Raw genomic sequence first — 18,479 nt, 5'->3', positions numbered from 1 at the left:
GGGGTCTCGTAGGCTGAGGAGGCAGCAGCCTCCACCTCCTGCCACACAGCCGTCAGCTGTTCCCAGCCTCACCAGGACCAGGAGGTGACATTGGAATGGCCTCCCATGGCTGCCCGTGCCACTGGGCAGCTCACCTGGGTGTCCAGGATCTCCAGCCTCTGCCCACCCTGAAGAGCCTGGGTCCGCTGTGCCAGGACCAGGGGCTGCCCGTCCTTGTACCAAGTCACAGCTGGCTCAGGGAGCGAGTCTGTCTCACAGTTCAGAACGGCTTTGTCCCCGGCCCTGACCAAGAACGCATCCTGGGGGCCACTGGGAGACTGCCTGAAGGCGGGGGGAACTGAGACAGGAGACAATCAGAGTGAGGCGAGGCTGCCTTTCCTGTGTCCCACCCCCCCACCCAGCTCAGACCCAGGTAAACAGCCTACGGAGGCCCAGTGGGGTCACAGAGCGGACCCCACCCCAGAGGATGGCACAGACCCAGGAACTTAGAGGAAGATGAAGCAGGCCAGCATGCCGAGGACCTGCTGGGTGACCTGGGAAAAGCCTCTCGCCCTCTCTGGGCCTCGGCCTCCCCAGTCAGGGAGGTGCTCTGACCCCCCTGGGCTGTTTCCTACACAGGACAGGCCCCATCTGGGTTAGAACCCTCCGTGGGGTCCCGTGCTTCCAGGGAACTAGTGTAGAAGCCCCCACTGCCCCCTGCCCCAGCTGTGAGCCCACAGGACCTGGCACGGTGTATCTGCACAGTAGGTGAACACACACAAATGGATGAACCAGTGCTAGGGCTAGAAAGAACCATCAGCTGAGTCCTGGCTCGTGACAGTTTGGGCCAGCTTTTCCCCAAGACAATTCTGAAGACCAAGAGCCTCAAAACAGGCTCCAAGCTGAGAACCTCGTGATCGGTCAGGCTTGGGAAAGGCCCTCCCTCTCCTCAACTTCAGAGCTCGCTGCGTCAGACCCTGGGCTAACGCTCACATACCATCATTTAATCCTTATGCCCACTGTCACCTACAGATGAGAGGCCTGAGGCCAGGTGAGAGGGGGAGCGACTTGCCGGAGGTCATAGAGCAAGTGCGCAGCTGAGTTTCAAACCAAGCGTACCCAGACCATGACCTTAACATGGACACCGTCACTGCTGGTGGATGCCGGCATCTCAGGCCCTGCTCCACCTGTGCCCCCTGCGGGGTGTGCGGCTGAGGCGCTGATTGACGGAGCGAGGGACAGTGCAGCTGGGGGTTCAGACGGGACGTACCCAGCACGCTAAGCTGCACCAGCTTCTGGTCTCTGCCGGCCGCGTTGAGAGCCTCGCACATGTACGTCCCAGAGTCCGATGGCTGTGCCCGTGCCAGCTGCAGCGTGTGGGTACCTGCCATGGGGCGGGGGACGGGGGGTGGGGGGTGGGAGCCAGCCCCTCACACCAGCAAACGGGCTGCCCCTAGGTCCACACCGCCAGTCCTGGTGCCTCCCAGACCCCCAGCCCAGTCCCGGGTCCAGGGAGGCAGCTCGGGCTCCCCGCAGAGCTGGGCCCCAGCCTCAGCCTACCCACCAGGCAGGAAGAAGACCTTTTCCCCCAGGGCGAGGGCCTGGCTGTCCTTGTACCATGTGACCTCAGGGCTCGGGTGAGCATGGACATCACAGGGGAGGGAGACGCTGCTGTTGACGGTGGCCGTGACCTGCTCCAAGTTCGGGCCTGCGATTCGTGGTGGGACTGTCCCCGTGGCCACCGGGATAAAGAAAGACACTTGAGACTGCACCCCGGCAGGGGAAGAGAGAGCTTCAGAGTGACACACAGGGCTTTGTGAGCTCCAGGCGCACCTTCAAACAACACCGTGCAGCAGTCCCTATTTGTCATAGTTATGTCACAGATGAGAGCACAGGGGCTGGGAGATCAGAGAGAGCTACTTTTCCAAGGCCACTCAGCTGGTTAGTGGCAGAACCAAAATATCAATTCATGTTTGAGTCCTAGACCTTCGTTCCTGCGGCCATAGGCGCCCCACACCTGAAGGCAGAGCTCACGAACACTGAGGTGCATGTGTCACAAGAATGCAGAGGGCCAACTCGGGGCTGGTGAGACCCCCACTGGGCAACCTCTCTGAGTCCTTCCACAGCTGTAGGATCGAGCTAACCTCTTAGACCCGCTGGAAGGAGTTGGCCCCATGCCAGGGGCACAGTAAGTGCATTATAATGATGCTGTGAGGCCTCCGTGGTTGCTTAAAATGATCTGGGGTTGGCTCTCAGTGATCAGGGTCCCCAAAATGCTCTCTGTCCCAGGAGGTGGCTGGTGCCAGACCAGGATCCCTAAACGCTGGATGCAGACCCAGGGCCTAGGACACTGGAGGCACAGGTGGTGGCCTTTGGGGTGGGACGAGGTGCTGTGTCTGCCTGCAGTGGGAGTAAGCCCTGAGCATCAGCCCCTCCTCGGCTGGAGAGTCCCCAGGGGTTGCCTGCTCCCTACAGCTCACCTTGCACCCTGAGGGTAAAGAGCTTCTCCACAGAGCCCGCGGGGTTCTCAGCCACACACATGTAGCTGGCAGCATCGGCCACCTCTGCTGTGGACACCTGTGGGCATAGGGAGACGGTGCCCGGGAGATCCCACAGGCTTGACAGCTCTGGGCCCCTCTGCAGGAACTCCTGGGAGGGCTCCCGCCCACCATGCCAGGCACCAGGAGGACCCTCTCAGAAAGCCACCTTTGTCTGCATGGAGCAGCAATTAGGGGCTCCATTGATGGGCGTGTATGCCCCACATCTATCGAGGGCTTTCTGTGACGTTTGGAGGCTGTGAGGTTGGTGTTGGGCGATTCCCTAGAGCCAACTAGATGGTGACAACAGTCCCTGGTCCCCAGGAGGGCTGCTCTGTGCCGTGTGGGGCTCCAGGGGTCTCGTGCAGCTGTCTGGACACGGGATGGCTCGGGTGCTGCCTGAGGTCCTAGGTGCTGAGCGTGGTTCCGTGCCAGATGGCATTCCCGCGGAAGGCTGCCTTGTGCCACGCCGGACTCTAGGAGTGGCATGCAGGTGCGGTCCTTTTCAGGCGTCACCAGAATTTCTAGCTGCTTATGTGAAGTCCTGTGCCTGCCGGCAAGGCTCAGTGTAGTGGGCTGGATTAAATCTCACATGCTTTCAGGCAAAGAGCCTCATTTGGCCCCGATGATGGTGGCTGTGTGGTTCCCAGACAAGCAGTGCTGAGTCACAGCAACCGCTGCCTTTAGCCCAAGTCGGGGGATGCCCCACCTGCAAGACTTGCCCGTCCTCCAGGACCTGCAGCCGTGGGCTCGGGGAGAAAGGCAGTCCATTCTGGAGCCACGAGATGGTGGGCATTGGGTTGCCCAGGGCTGGACACTGTAGGCTGACGGTGCTGCTGGCATTGACGGTCACCTCCTCCACCAGCTCTTCCGTGTCACCCAGGATCACAGGTGGGGCTGGGGTGGGGGACATGGAGGCGAGAAGAGCACTTGATACCCGGGGTGGCTAAGGCTCCTTGTGCCCTCCCCGCCAACCTCTCCGAGGCCCTGACGCAGCTAAGGAATCTGGGGCACAGAGAGAGGGCTGTGACTTGCTCCAGGTCACACAGCTAGGGAGCAGCTCGCTTGGGATCTGAACCAGTCTCGTCTGGCTTCAAAGCCCAGGCTCGTAACCCCTATGTCATCAGCCTCTGAGGACAGCGAGACTGAACACGCTCTCCACCACGACCCCCTTCAGGGGGCCTCTTATGGGGCCTGCAGACCCGAGACCCCCCCACCCCCCGACCCAGGCCAGCCACTCACTCAGCACCGCCAGCTCGTAGTGCAGCCAGGCCTCTCCCACCTCATTGGAGGCCTTGCACGAGTACCTCCCAGCATCCTCCGCGCGTACCAGGGGGAGCTGCAGGACCCGGCCTCCTGAGGAAACAGGGGGACAGAGCCCTGAGCAAGGGCAAAGAGGGGGCCTGGCACCTATCACTGTCGCCCCCATATGTGAGACAGAGAGAATCGGCCTGCTCCACCCACTCACAGGGTGAGGGGCTCAGATAAGGCACAGTAGGGCCGCTGCGCGCCGGGCCTGGCTGGGCGTCTACCTGCACCGACTCCACATGGGAGAGTTGAGGCTGCCCGGTGCCTCGAGGGGGCGGAGGGACGGGCCAGAGACCTGGGCAGAGGCACTTAGGAGGCAAAGAGGCGGCTTCGCGCTGCGGTAGTTGGCTGTGAGGTTTGCTGGGGGGTGTTACCTGGGACCCTCTGTGATCCAGAGCTAGCCAGGGCCAGACCCTGGCATCTGTGGGGGGCTGGAATTGGTCTCAAGTGGCGGCCCGGTTAGGGTCCCTGTGCTCTCATTCTGTGCAGAGCCAGGGACAACAGTCAGTATTAAGGCGGGAGGGGCCATGACTGGGGGTCACTCGATGTGTGAAGTTAATCTAGGTGTTCAGGATTAGGAGTCAGCGGGCAGGGTCAGAGGTCAATGGTGGGGTTGGGGGTCAATGGCTGAGGCCAGGGTTCGGCTGAGGCCAGGGTTCAGCTGATGGCTAGGATGAACCTAGGTCAGGGTCTGAACCGGGGGTCAGCATGTGACGGAGCTCACTGTGTACCCAAGGTTTGGGTCGGCATCCACGTGAGAGGGCAAGTTAGGGGGTCAGTCCGGGGGTTTCCGACAGGAGCAAACGGCTTTCAGCAAGCAGCTCCTTCCAGATCTCCAGAGGCCCCTTTCCTTCACAGGCGCCAAAGTATAGATGCTGGAATGACCCGGCTTATCGGCAGGCCCTTGCCACCCACCTCATCTACCCGCACCCCCACCTCCCACAGCCCCACACTGGCCACAGGGCGAATCCTAAGCCCCGGGACCACTGAATCCCTGCCGTGAGCCACTACAGGGCTCTGTGCCTGGAGTTCCTCCCGGTCCTGGCCCACCTCGGGGGGCTGAGTTAGCAGCCCAGGGAAGCCAGGTGCTTCTAAGCCCTGTGCCAAAGCCTTTTAGTTCAAAATCATCCACAAAAAAACTATTGTAAAGTAAAAGGGCTGTTTGAAAAAATTAAATAACCTTAAATAAACAAAGATTTAAAGCGGTAAAAAGAAACGAAAGGGTACACGAGCCCCGAGCTTGGACCTCAGCGTGGTCCAGAGCCCACGGAGGGGTTCTTCCACGTTCAAGGTCATGAGACGTCAATACAGGAACCAGCTCCCTCTCTAGAGAGAGGCACCAGCTGCAGCTGATTATTTCAAGACATTGCAGATCTTGAAGCCCAGAGGTGGGCACAGCCCAGGTGAGCACCTGTTCTAAAAACCAGTGCTCTTAGCCCTGGCTCACAAAGGCAGGAAAGGTCCAGAGTGGTCACAGGCCCTGCCTGAGGTCACACAGCAGGCAGCACACGGGAGAGCTCAGAGGACTTGCAGCAAGCAGATGGAGACCAGCTCAGACGTGAGTATGACCCTGCTCCCCACCTGCAGATAGATGCGCCCACCTCTCTGCGCCGCCCTAGCCTACCTTGCAGAACAGACGCGCCATCTGTGGCCGAGAGGGGCTGGTCCTCCCTGTACCAGGTGAGCTCCGGGGCTGGGACCGCGTTGGTGTCGCAGTACAGGTACGCGGGGTTGTTCTCCATGATCTCCCGGTATTCCGTCACCCCGCCCCGGACCTCCTCCGCCTGGGACAGGAACTCCAAGTCTGCACCGGCATCGCCCACCTTCTGGAACATGGGGGGCACTGGGGACGGGGCAAAGCCATGAGGACACACCGCTGAGGGCTGGAGAGGCACCTCTGCTCGAAGAGCCTCCCCCGGGAGGGGAAAGTCCACCGTTTGGGCCAGGTCTTTAGGTCAAGCATTTTAAAAACTCATTCACTCCTTCAACCAGCGTCTACTGAGCAATTAGTATGCTAGGTACTGGGATAAGTAAGGTTCCTGCCCTCTGGACCTCGTGTCTAATGGACCCAAAGGACTTCCGGTGACACAGTGATATTTTTTTTCAGGGGAGGCAGACAGACACTCAGCTTTAGCTGGTTTGTTTACTGGAGCACAGAGGCACAAAATCATTGGCTTTGGGAACTGGAGGGGCCCCTCAAGGCCACCTGATCTGATCACCCACATTTCCAAAGGCAAAACTAAGACCTAAGAGGGGCAGTGACGTCCCTAGGTTACGAAGTCGGTTAATGAAAGAGCCCGGGCCAGGGGGCCAGAGCCGCCAGTCGGAGCTGAGAAAGGGTCCTCCTGCCAGGCTGCCCCAGAAGCTCTGACACACACCTCCGCCAGCCGTGCCCCGCCCCCCGCCCCTCAGTTCCATGGGCCCCACACACCCTGGATGATCACGTTAAAGTCCTGGTCATCCTCGCCGGCCACATTGGTGGCCACGCATAGGTACCGCCCCGAATCCGAGACCTGCGTGGGCTGGATCTGAAGCAGCCGCCCCTCACCCAGGACTCGGAGCCGCTCGCTGGGGGTCACGGGCTGGGAGAGGAGAAAGGGGTGATGGTGATCGCAAATGAGGGGCAGAAAGCACCCAGACAATTTTAATAAAGTTTTAAAAAGACAGAAAGATGATAGGACATACCGACAATGTGGTAAAACCAAATCCAAATGACTTAAAAATTGGAAGAGAATTAGATGGGTGAATATAGAGCTTAGTGTTTAGGAGGCTGGTCCCCTATAAAGATTAGGGTTTCCTATTAAAATGTAAAGGGTGAAACAAACAGCACAAACAAACAGAGACTCATGGATGCGGGCAATAGACTAGTGTTTACCAGAGGGTGTGGGGGAGGTAGACAGGGTCAAAGGGGTCAAATATGCGGTGACAGAAAGAAATCCAACTATGGGAGGTGAGCACGCAACGCAATATCTGCCTTGCTGCTAAATCGTACAGCTAAACCTTACTGGATGTCACCATAAAAAATATAAATAAATTTAAATTAAAAACAACGTCGAGGGTGAGGCAGGCCCTGGGTTAGCCCTGGGGCTTTGACTGTCTTTTCCGGAAGGTTCCAAGCAGAACCAGGGGGGGCCCAGAGGTGAGAGTGTGAGGCCGCCCGGGGCTCCCGCGCTCACCTGTCCATCCTTGTACCAGCTGATGGTGGGTGGGGGCGCAGCCCAGCACTCACACTCCAGGGTCAGGGTGCTATTGACCTTGGTCTTCACTTCCTTCACACTGACCGCCCCGGCGGGGTCGTCTTTGGAGATGGCAGGAGGGACTGAAAACCACAAGGGGGTCTGAGGAACAGGCCTGGGGAGGGGCTGCGGAGAACCCGCACTCACCCCGTCGCGCCGAGGGCAGTCCCAGGCAATGGGGGGCCCCTGAGAGCAGAGAACAGGGACTCAGAGACCAATCTGCTCCTGGGGCTGTTCTCTCAGGGACAAAGACTTTGGTTATGGGACAGGGCAGGTCCGAGGCAGGGGAATTCCTGAGGTGACCTCTGGGGGCCCTCCTGGGGCTCCCAGGACTCAGGCCTCTATGAGCACGAGTGGCAGAAGGAAGCCAGGACCGGTGTGGCTCTGGGCACCCAGCAGCCTCCTGCCCGCCCGGCCAGCCCCCCGGAGGCCGCCTGACGCACTGAGGACTTCCACGTGGTAGTTCTTCATGGCCTCCCCAAGCTCGTTGGTGACCACGCAGGTGTACTGGCCCGCATCTTCCTTCTGGGCATTCAGGATCTGTAGCCCGTGGGTGCCTGCTTGAGGGACAGTGGCCAGGGTCACCCCCAGGCATGAGCTCAGGCTCACCAGTCCCTTCCCCCGACCCAGCCCGATAACTTGTCACCTCTTTCCTCACTCCTCCCCCCAGAGGGCATCACCTGGGAGCAGCTGGATGTTGTTGGAGGCCTCAAACGGGGCCCCGTCCTTCATCCAGGTGATGGTGGAGGAGGGGAAGGCCAGGGCCTCACAGATCAGAGAAATGGGGTTGTTGATGGTCACGGTCACCTCCTCGTCTGCACTGTCCTCGGTCACCCCCAAGATGGTGGGCACCACTGCGGCAGGGGGCAGGGAGGGTGCTCGTGAGCAGAGAGAAAGTCTCAGGTGTTGGTGCTCAGCTGCGGGCCTTTGGCTCTTTGCATCGCACGGATGGGAAACTGAGGCTCAGAGGAGCCCAGGCGTGTGCCATGGACTCAAACTCTGGCCTGGGTAACCCAGAGCCCCAGCCCTCCTACCGCTCAGCCATGCCGTAGGGGAAGCGGGACGATTTCTGCCTCGGTTTCCCCTACAGCCTCTTAACATCTAGAGCACCGACTGATTTAATCGGAGCCTGCTCGGTTCTGTTTGTTTCCGGTCTGCAGGGCTCCCTCTCCCCAACCCTTAGAAACAGATTTCACTCAGTGCGTCTGTGTCCCTCTCATTCTCTACGCCCCTGTTTCTCCAGCCCGACAAGGCCGTTGGGGCTGCTTTGCCCTCGGGAGACGAATAGCCCAGAAGGAGTCTCCTCGGAGCTTCATCGGTGACACGGGGACAAGCACATGACCCACCTCCTAGAGGTGTTGTGAAGAATCAACCAATCAGGCCTGTCCAAATGCCTGGCCTATGATACATGTTCAACCAATGGAGCCGCTGTTGTTGTTGTTGTTATTATTATTATTATTATTATTATTATTATTTTGTTGTCGTTGTTGTTATTGTTGTTGAACTTGGAAAAATTGGAAGAAAAATTGGAGTGCTCTGTGGGAAGCTGTGTGTCAGGAGCTGGTCAACATGGTTCTCCCTCCTGCCAGCACCTAGTGTGGCCTGGAGATGCCCAGCAGCCCAGCACGTACCCAGGACACTAAGCCGGAAGTGTCTGGTCTTCTCCCCCACTGCGTTGGCTGCAATGCAGGAGTAGTGGCCGGCGCTGGACAGGTTGGCCTCAAGGACCCGCAGGATGGCTCCATCGGGAGAAATGTGGTGGGCGTCTCCACCAGCCAGTGGCCGACCATCTTTGAACCATGTGACCCTGGGCCGCGGGTGGCCTGTGCGAAGAGGAGACAGGCAAGTGAGAGCTCAGTGGGATTTGACCGGGTTGGCCCAGCGGGTGGAGACGGCTCCAGGAAGGGGCGGAGGACATGGGTTCTTCGCCCCCATCCAGAGGCCCATGCAGCAGAGCAAGACATAGAAGTGGCCGCCAGGCTTGGCCCAGGCCCTTTCTTAAGTGGTTGGATCGCCTTTTCCCTACCAAGGAAGTGGGCAGAGATGGCTTGGTACAGACAAGCAAGAAGAAAAACAAGTCCTTCCTTCCTTCCCTCCTTCTATCCATCCATCCATACATACATAGATACACACATGCACCTGTCCGTCGGTCTGTCCGTCCGTCGGTCCTTCCATCCGTCCATCCCATCCATCCATCTATCCCAGCCTACATGCATTAGCGGGAGCCTACTGTGCCAGGCACTGAGGGAACCATGGTGACGAGGCTGCCCTCGGGTCCTCAAGGAGCTCAAAGCCCACCTGGGGTACACCGATGTCACATGGTCCAGTGTGATCAGTGCTGGAATGAGAAAGCACTGGGGCCTGTAGGGGACCAGTGGAGGTCATCGGCCAGGCCCCAGGAGTCAGCCGAGGACTCCTTGTGGAAAGTCCTGGAAGCTGAGATCTGGAGCTGGGTGAGAGGTGGGGAAGAGTGTCTGGGGCAGAGGCACGGCGAGCGCAAAGCTGAGCAGACACGTGGTGCCGAGTCCAAGACGCAGAGAGACCCTCCGTGAGGAGCAGCGGGGACGGAGTGGGCAGCCAGACGCCCAGCCCCCACCCCCCCCAGCCAACCACGTGCGTGCCCTTACCGGTGGCATTGCACGTCAGGTGGGCGGTCTGTCCCTCAGGGACCGTGACTGCCTCCTCCAGGTCCTTGTTCTCGATACTGGGAGGAACTGGGGGAAGTAAGGAGACAGATGGTTACCAAACGGGGTTGGCCCCCTCAGGGTGAACCACCATGGAGCAGGAAACCAAGAGCCCACGGCATCTCTCTTCAATTGACTGTGCCTTGGTTTCCCCACGCCCCGTGCCTGCTTCCACAGGGCAGTGAGCTCAATAAACATTCGCTGCTGGCTGAGGGAGGTACCAGTGCTTCTGGGGGAGGCCCTGATCAGAGGGAGGCAGCTGAGTGGTGCTGAAAACATTTGCCCCCTTCCACTTGGGGTTAGTTCCTGCTGTTTCTGGAAAGTTCCAAGGTGGCCTCAGAGCAGAGGCTGCTGATGAGGCAAAGAAAACGAGCCCTTGGCCTCCCCGCATTCCTGTGCTGGGCTGCCTGCTGCAGCCCGAGCTGGCAGTCCTGGGCTCTACCCGCCCGTAAGCTCCCGGCAGGAGGAAAAGGCTTCTCGGGCTGCCCCTGAGAACGGGCTGTGACGTACCCAGGACCTCCACGCTGTAGTTCCTCTGCACCGCCCCAGCCTCGTTGCTTGCCAGGCACGAGTAGAGGCCTCTGTCTCGCTCCTGTGTCCGGGTCATCTTCAGCATCCAGCCCCCTGGGGAGGGAAGGCAGTAGGCTCCAGCATGGCTATGAGCAGCCTTCTGTCCCAAGCTGAGCCCAGGAGTTATAATTAGAGGTGTATGTGTCTGCCTCTTCCAGCATTCCGTTCCTCAAATGGGGAAACTGAGGCCCAGGAGGGTAAAGAGATGGATGGAGCCCCCTGGACATCGGGGTAAGCCTGAGCCCTGTTCTTGTAAGAGGGAGCTGTCACCTGGCTACCCTCGCTTCTGGGGACTATCTGGGGCTAAAAGGACAGCAATGGGCTATGGAGTTCAGGCCCAGGTCAGACCCCCCTACACTACTCTGATGCACCCTGGAAAAGGCCACTTTCTCCTGAGGACCCCTCACAGAGGCGAGCCAGGTCCTCTCAAAGAAAGTCAAGAATCTTCTAAGACTAGCCCCGAGAAGGCACGTACACAGGACAGAGGTCAGCCCTGTTGCTTCTGCGCCCCGGGCAGACGCTGCGGACCGACAGGCCACCGCTCTTCCTTCTGCAGGCCCAGAGGCGGTCTCTGAGTCCTCACCACCACCACGGTGCCTCGAGCAGCCCCCAGCGAGTGCTCAGAGGTGGTGCACGAGGAGACCCCTGTCTGCCATCCCAGCTTTGGAACAACTGACATGTCACCGAGGCTGAGCTTCAAGGGGCCCTGAAGTCCTTGCAAGATTCGGGTGAGACACTGACTCTTAGAACTCGGTTTCTCCGTTTGTAATGCCAGCAAGAACCATCACAAACCAACTCGTGAGGAGGATAAATACGCAGACGAGAAGGTGCTCAGATCAGTATTTCCCAAAGTTTGTCACTATTCTGTGGGAAGTTACATAAGTGCCATGAGAATATTTGCTGCAGGACTTATCAGAACCTTGACTAGGTAGTCACTGTGAGTCTCCAGGAAGGGAGCAGAGCAGGAAGCCTTTTCCAGACTTATTTAAATCCATTTTTTCCTGACCAGTGTTTTGGGGTACACTCTTGGAAACCAAGAGTGTTATGGTTATCCCAACCAGACCTGGCAGCTCGGGATCAGAGATGATGCGCATGTGATGGACAGAGGCAGAGGGCCAGACCCAACAATCAGATACTCCCTTGGCTGGCCCTTTACCTGCCAGCAGGTAGGTGTCCTCCCCGGGGCTGATGGGCTCCTCCCCTCGGAACCAGCGGACCCTTGGGGGTGGGATGCCCGTGGCTTCACAGAGCAGCGTCAAGGGGCTGTGCAAGGTAGCAGTGACGTTGGTCAGTGGGTCCAGGTCTCCGACGAGCTCTGGGGGCACTAGACGCCAGAGGAAGCCTCTTGAGAAAGCTTCACCTGGGATGCAGTGGAGCTGTACGCTCCTTCCCCAACCCCCACGCCTGCCCTCCCTGAGGACCCCCACTCCCCAAACCCATACGTCAGAGGGGAGCGGCTGCTGTGCCCTGCCCAAAGGATCCCTTCACAAAGGGAGCCCCATTCCACCAGGCAGGGGTGACCAGGCGAGGCGGGGTCCCAGCCACACTGGTGGCATGATGAGAAGGGCCCCCCTAAACTGACTGCCTATTTCCCCAGTGCCCAGAACAGAGTAGCGAACAGCAAATGAGGGCGAGAGGGAGGGAGGAATGGAGGGGGGGCCGTCGGAGCTATTCGAAGCCGGTCCTGATTGAGAGCCACGCTGGAGGCTCCCCCACAGCAGCCTCACCAGAGGACGACATCCCGAAGAAAGAGGGTGACCCCAGGATCACGGCCTGGGGGCTGTGCCTAGAGACCGAACCAGCCTGGCCTTCTCCACTCCGGCCCCCCTCCTCGCTGACCCCGGCAGGCCCCTGGTCCTCACCCAGCACGGAGAGCGTGAACCTCCTCTCGGCCCTCCCGACCACGTTCTCGGCCACGCAGCTGTAGCGCCCGGCGTGGGCAGCCCGCGCCCGCTCCACGTGCAGGCTCTGGCCCCAGTTCTGCGGCCGGAGGCCAGGCTCGGCCCCCACCGGCTGGCCGTCTCGCTCCCACGTCACCCTGGGTGGCGGGTTCCCTGTGGCGTTGCATTCCAGCGTGGCCTTCTCGTTCTGGATCACGGAGATCTGTGTGTGGGGCTCCCGGGGGCCAGCGATCTGAGGCGGGGCTGGGGTGGGGAGGAGCAGGACGGAGAAAGCTGTGCTCCTTCCTGCCACTCACTGGCCGTATGACCTTGGCCAGGTGGCCTCACCCCTCTGGGCCTCCATATTCCAGCCCTATAATGTAGTAGTAACAGTACCCCGCGGTCCCCTGTCCCCAACCCCGGGATCACGGGGGTGAGGGGCGTAGCTGTTTGGACAGTAAGCTCACAGCACGGCCCTTAAGATTCGTGAGGGGTTTTCTTCCTCAGAAAACCAGAGGCTTATGGGAGCTGAGACAGTCGTTGGGACTGGCTGGACGGGGGTTATTCTCCCCAAAATGCTTTTCTCGCTTTTATTTTCTAGGACGATTTTTACGGGCTGAGATATTTCATCACTGCAGGCTCAAGTGTCCATGATATACCTAGGAGCTTCATAGAAAGGGCACATTTCTTTCAATTTCTAACTGTTTCAAGATGTGTTTTCTCCGCTTTTGGCCCCCGTGGGCTACTTGGGATCATGTCACCCCTTGCTCATGCTCAGGTCAGGAGCTGTAGGAAGCTGACCGGGAGGGGCGGTTAATAAGACACCCGTAACTTAGGAGGTGCCGTCAAAGTGTTCTCCTCATCACTGTTTCTGTCTTGGCTCGAATTCTGGGGGTGGTGGTGGGTCCACCTCGCCAGGTGCCCGGTTGCCCACCCTTCTGGTCCCTTCCGCCTGGTTCGGGTCATCCCGGCCCAGCTCACCATGCACCTCCAGCTGCTGGTCCTGGCTGCTATTCCCTGCCACGTTGCTGCACTCACAGGTGTACGTTCCCTCTTGGGCCACCTGGGCCTGTCCCAGGTATAGCAGCCGCCCCACAGCTGACACCTGCTCAAGGCTGGCCCCCTCCCCAGGCACGGGCTGACCTGGAAGCCGTGAGAAAAAGCCCCTGGTTCCCAATCCTTCCGCCTGGGACATCTGTGCTCCTACCGTCCTGGCAGACTCCCGCCCTTCGTCCAGCTGTCCACCTCTGCCAGAAAGCCTTCCCTGAGCAGCAGATCTGATCCTGACACTCATCTGAGCTCTCAAACCCCCGAGCTACTCCCCATCACGGATCTGCCTGCAGGTGTCCTGTCTGAACCCTGCCCTGGCCTGGGCCCTCTGGGAGACCAGACCCTCCTGCACTTTTCCCCTGGGATCCTCAGAGGCTCAGGGCCTGGCACATAGTAGGGATCGGTGAAGGCTACTAAATAAATGACCTATCTAGCTACAGAAGGCTGGGGAGGGAGGCCAAGCAGCAGGTGCACCGGGCAGCAAGAAGACCCGAGGCAGGAGGAGGATTTTGCGAGCCTCAAGGCACTGGATGAAACACTCACTTCCATCGCCCTGCGCCTGTGTATAGGACAGCAGCGTCCACCCATCAGCGCATGTCCCAACAAGGGGAGGAGCCCCGGTGGCCACGTGACAATGCCTCCTCCCTCTTATATTCCCCCCGCCACCCGCCCCTGGTGATCTTGGCCAGTCTTGCCGCTCAGCCAGACGTCTCCTACCTCTGACTGTCCACTAGGCATCTCATTAGGTGTCTAACCGTCACCTCGAAATTAATATGCTCCAAACTCCCTGTCTGCTCCCCAGACCTGCCCGCCCTCAGCCTCTCCATCCCGGTGACAACAGCACCATGCTCTGGACTGTTGTGTCAGGCCCAAACCCCGAATCGGCCCTGCTCCTCCCTCTTCCCATCCACTATCCACACAGCCCCACACGGGGAGGCTGCCCCCTGCCCGCACGGGGGGCCCCCACCCCAGAGCCTAGCTGAGATGGAGATGGGTGGGCTCAGGGCCCTAGGGGCTGGGGGTGATGATTACAGAAGCGACGCTTCCCTTAGCCTTCTCTGCTTAGACCCCAGCCTCTTCCCAGCCGACAACCTTACCATCCTTCCTCCAGGAGATCTTGGGGAAAGGGACACCCCGACATTCACAGGACAGCCTGGCAGGGTGTCCCTCCATCACAGTCAGGGTGCTGGGCTCCCGAGGGGGGAACACTGGAGGGACTGAGTAAGAGAAGGGGGTGTGATATGGGTGGCGGGCTGGGAGGGGAAGGGACAGGGGTGGAGGAGGGCCGTGCCCTGGGGTCCAATCAAGGCGGCATTCCAGGGGGCATGATGGCCAGCCCTGGGAGGGGCCGGGGCAGGGACCCCAAACCAGCCCAGGAGACCCTCACCCCAGACGTTCAGGTTGTAGTGCTTCTCTGAGCGACCTGCCTGGTTCAGAGCCTCGCAGGTATAGCGGCCTGCGTCCCGCACCTCTGCTCGGCCCACCTGGCAGAGAACGAAACAACCCGCCATCGGCAAGGGCAGCACGGACAGGCTGCGTGACCGTGGGCTCGTCACTGCGTCCCAGCCTCCCCGCCTGGAGCCTGCGGGCAGTGCCGGCCCCTCTTGTGCTTTCTGTACCATGAGGTGTTTGGAGGCCAGGGCCCGTGGTGGCCTCCTAAATGGCAGCCCTGCCAGTCTCACCCCACTTCGCATCCACAGCCCAGGGAGAAGGTGGAGAATGAAGAAGGGTGGGGTGGAGGGGACCCCGTCCTCAGGGGTCAGACCCGGACGTGGGTGGCTGGTGGTAGGAGGAGGAGGATCGGGCTGCAGCGGGAGGTTGGAGAGGTGCCTCCCCTCCCGCAGCGGACGCGAATGAGCTGTTCTCTGAGCCAGGTTGGATGTTACAGGTGCGCTAAGAATTCTCCCAGCCAGCCCAGAAGAAAGGTGCCATGTGTGACAGATGATCAACCTGAGGCCATTGTGGTCAGGTGGCACAGCCAAGAGGGGGCCGAGCTAATATTTAAATCCAGGCTTAATCCACAGTTCCCACCCAAGTGCCCCCCGCCAACCCGCACCGCCCCCCACCCCGCCTTGCTGGGCCAGATGACTGGTAAGGGTCTTAAATGCCCACAGGCAGGAAGGCTCTGGAATGAGAAAAGCAGGTGGGAAGCCAGAGTGCAGCTCCGTGGGGGGCCCTGAGGGAGGCTCTGAGGGTTCAGTCCCCAGGCGTCTGGCTGGAAGCAGCTCTGACCAGTCAGGAGGACATGCCCGGGGGTAGGGACTGGCGGGGCCAGCTGGCACACTGAGCTGCACGGGGTGCTCGCGGGGGCACCCACGGGCCCCGCCCTGCCCGGGGCTCGGCTCTGCTCTGGGTGGAGGCCTGCGCAGGCCGCACACCTCCAGCAAGGCCTTGTCTGCGGAGAGCCGGACTCCAGGCCGCGGCTTCAGGGGGTGGCCGTCCTTCCGCCAGCTCAGCACGGGAGGCGGCATGGCGTGGCTCCGGCACTCCAGGGCCACTGACTCGTTGGCCAGGACGGACACGTTCAGCTCTTCCCCAAGGATGCTGGGGGGCACTGCAGAGGACACAGGAGAGGACAGGGTGGGGACAGCAGACCGGCCACATCCGGCCGCCAGGAGCAAACGCCAGGGCGTGGGGAGCCACCGGCTGGATGACTCCCACGCCCTGAGCTGCGGCTCTTACTCTCTCCTCGATGACCTTCAGCGTCCAGCCTCAAACAGAGACCCCCCCCCGCCCCTGAGTGGGACGGTGGATCATGACAGCGTCGACATCCTGGAGGTGATTTTGTGCTTCGGTTGTTCAAGGCACCACCACCGAGGGAAAGTGGGTAAAGCGGGGCCCAGCATCTCTCTGTATCATTTCTTACAACTGCATGTGAATCTACAATTATCTCAAACTCTTTCTAAAATTAATAATATTTTTATTTTTTTAAAAAGGGTTTTAAAAGCAGGCCCCCCAGGCACCTGGTCCTCGTGCAGTGTAGGGGATTAGGAGATAGGAAGGCAGGGCCCGGAGTCAGGGCTCCTGGCTAAAGTCCTGCGTCCCATGACTCGGTCACTAAGTGAGGCCCAGGAGACGTGCCCACCTCGGGGGGCCGCTGGGAGATTCAGTGCAGTGACACAGGGGAGCGCTTGGCACACAGCGCCTGTTGACTATTATTTTGACTCTAGTAGCAGGAGGTGAATGACTCCTCGCCCGGCCCACCCAAGGCTCTACGTCTCCCCGTGAGCCTCCAGAGACGCCCACAAAATCCCATCCGAGGAAATTTAAAAATCGGAGCAACTCTAACTGCTTCCTGAGTGTGGTCACGCTAGTGACTACACGCTGGCTTGGATCAGGTGGCCTGCTCAGCCTGAGACTCACCATGGACCTGCAGGATGACCTCCCGGCGGTCCTCACCCGCTGTGCTCACGGCCACACAGGAGTAGCTGCCAGAGTCGGAGGCCCGGGCACTGGCCAGCGTGAGGACCCGGCCCCCAGGGAAGACCTGCGTCCCCAGATGAAAGCCCACATGAGACTACGCACCTCTCAGGCCAGCACCCATACCTTCCCAAGCTGGCCCTGCCACCGGGCATGCCTGGGCAGCCTGCCATAGACCTCCAGACCCCCCCAGCGCAGGAGAACCAGGAACTGTACCCAGACCTCAGGAGCTCTGCTGGCCAGTGGGCAATTACATCAGTCCTTTGAACAGGTCCTCTAGAGCAGGGGTCCCCATCCCCGGGCCTTGGACCGATACCAGTCTATGGCCTATTAGGGACCAGGCCGCACAGCAGGAGGTGAGCTGCTGGCCAGTGAAAGAAGCGTCATCTGCATTTGCAGCCGCTCCCCAGCGCCAGCATCACCCTCGGCTCCACCTCAAATCATTGGGCATTAGATTCCCATAGAAGCACCAGTCCCTGGTGCCAAAAAGGTTGGGGACCGCTGCTCTAGAGCTTTGCTGTGGTTAGTGAGCCCCTGAAATGGGGCCAGTCCCCAAGTATAAAATACACAACAGATCTCAAAGAAATCACGTGATGAAATGATACATTTTTCGGATATATTGGCTTAACTAAAATGGATTATTAAAATTGGTTCCTTTTTACTCATTTTAATGCAGCTACTGGAAAAATCTCTAGCACATGGAAGGCTCGTATTTGTGGCATGTGCTGTTTCTGGGGACTATGCGCCCCAGACTCTTAGCTTTAAATCTCTCCACCTACCGTCCTGGGTGATCACTGCTTCTCCCTCTTGCCTCGGAGCTCCCAGGCCTGACCTCTGTTCCCAGCACCTCCTGAGGCACCAGGGAGGTGAGCAGAGACCACCCAGCCTACTGACCTGAAGGCCAGAGGTCCCTGCGGTGGACACAGGGTTTCCATCCTTTAACCACATCAGCGTGGGGCTGGGGGTGCCGGTGGCGTTACAGGTCAGCCGGACCGGGGCGCTGAGCAGCACGGGGCCTGGCAGGCTGGGTGGCAGCGTGATGCGTGGAGGTACTGCAGGGCGGGGGTGACACAGAACAGGGGCTGAGCCCCACGGAGGGCGAAACAGGGAGGGCGCCTGGCTGGGCACCCCTACAGGCCACAAACTAAAGCACAGGGACAGCCATTCTCAACATGGCGTGCCATTCCGCAGTTCTCAAGGCCACTAGACGAGAACTGTGAGGCCTCTGCTGATGGGAAACGGGCTCAGAGAGGGCAAGTCACCTGCCTAAGGTTGACCAGCTGGGAAGCTGCAGAAGCAGCGCTGGAATTTGGGCCTTCTGGTCAGCAGGAGGTCATTACCGTGGGGTGGTACGGGGTAGGAAGGACTGGGGACTACTGCGCAGGTTTTGTTTTCCAGCTCAGAGATATCAGATGAAACTCTACCCTGCAGGCAGCCCCTCTTGGGCAGAAAATGATTGGAGGGATTCGTTTGTATCTGGGAGACACAAGCTATGATGCCCAGGGCTCCAGTCTCCTACACAAATACTCGTTGCTCTTAGGATGAAGACATGACCCCTCCAGCTTCCACCTGGCCACCAGCACCACCCTGTGCCCTCCTCCCCTTGTTCTGTAAGCTCCCGGCCTCCTTTAAGTTTCTCGAATTCCCCAGGGCTCTGCAGCCTCAGGCCTTGGCAGGTAGTCTTTAAGCATCCAGCCCTTAGGGATAGTCCAGTTCCAGGTACTCAGTTGTACCTCATCTTTACTAGTTCTTATAACCACTGTCAGGCAACAGTCCTTTGGGTAAGTAATTATCTAAACACTGTACAGACAGAAA

The 18,479-nt window shown here is 59.5% G+C and overlaps 1 protein-coding gene across 1 annotated transcript in view; it reads right to left on the bottom strand.

Moving 5' to 3' along the window:
• The window catches only part of HMCN2 (hemicentin 2), a gene marked incomplete at its 5' end in the record, with an annotated part of 56,674 nt that extends 38,844 nt beyond the window's left edge, over positions 1-17,830 (bottom strand). Inside the window, 22 exon segments of the mRNA XM_039862865.1 lie at positions 135-337; positions 1,250-1,363; positions 1,544-1,705; positions 2,460-2,556; positions 3,226-3,413; positions 3,759-3,872; positions 5,449-5,667; positions 6,256-6,406; positions 7,001-7,143; positions 7,504-7,617; positions 7,741-7,914; positions 8,692-8,883; positions 9,688-9,774; positions 10,255-10,368; positions 11,471-11,638; positions 12,177-12,458; positions 13,176-13,337; positions 14,342-14,461; positions 14,632-14,728; positions 15,623-15,798; positions 16,608-16,731; positions 17,559-17,830. Of these exon segments, the coding sequence (XP_039718799.1) occupies positions 135-337; positions 1,250-1,363; positions 1,544-1,705; positions 2,460-2,556; positions 3,226-3,413; positions 3,759-3,872; positions 5,449-5,667; positions 6,256-6,406; positions 7,001-7,143; positions 7,504-7,617; positions 7,741-7,914; positions 8,692-8,883; positions 9,688-9,774; positions 10,255-10,368; positions 11,471-11,638; positions 12,177-12,458; positions 13,176-13,337; positions 14,342-14,461; positions 14,632-14,728; positions 15,623-15,798; positions 16,608-16,731; positions 17,559-17,830 (3,473 nt within the window).
• Positions 17,831-18,479: the final 649 nt, after the last annotated feature.

The sequence above is a fragment of the Pteropus medius genome, unplaced genomic scaffold (assembly GCF_902729225.1).
Source record: "Pteropus medius unplaced genomic scaffold, Ma_sr-lr_union100, whole genome shotgun sequence".
Classification (NCBI taxonomy): Eukaryota; Metazoa; Chordata; class Mammalia; order Chiroptera; family Pteropodidae; genus Pteropus; species Pteropus medius.
This window is presented reverse-complemented; position numbering and strand designations above follow the sequence as displayed.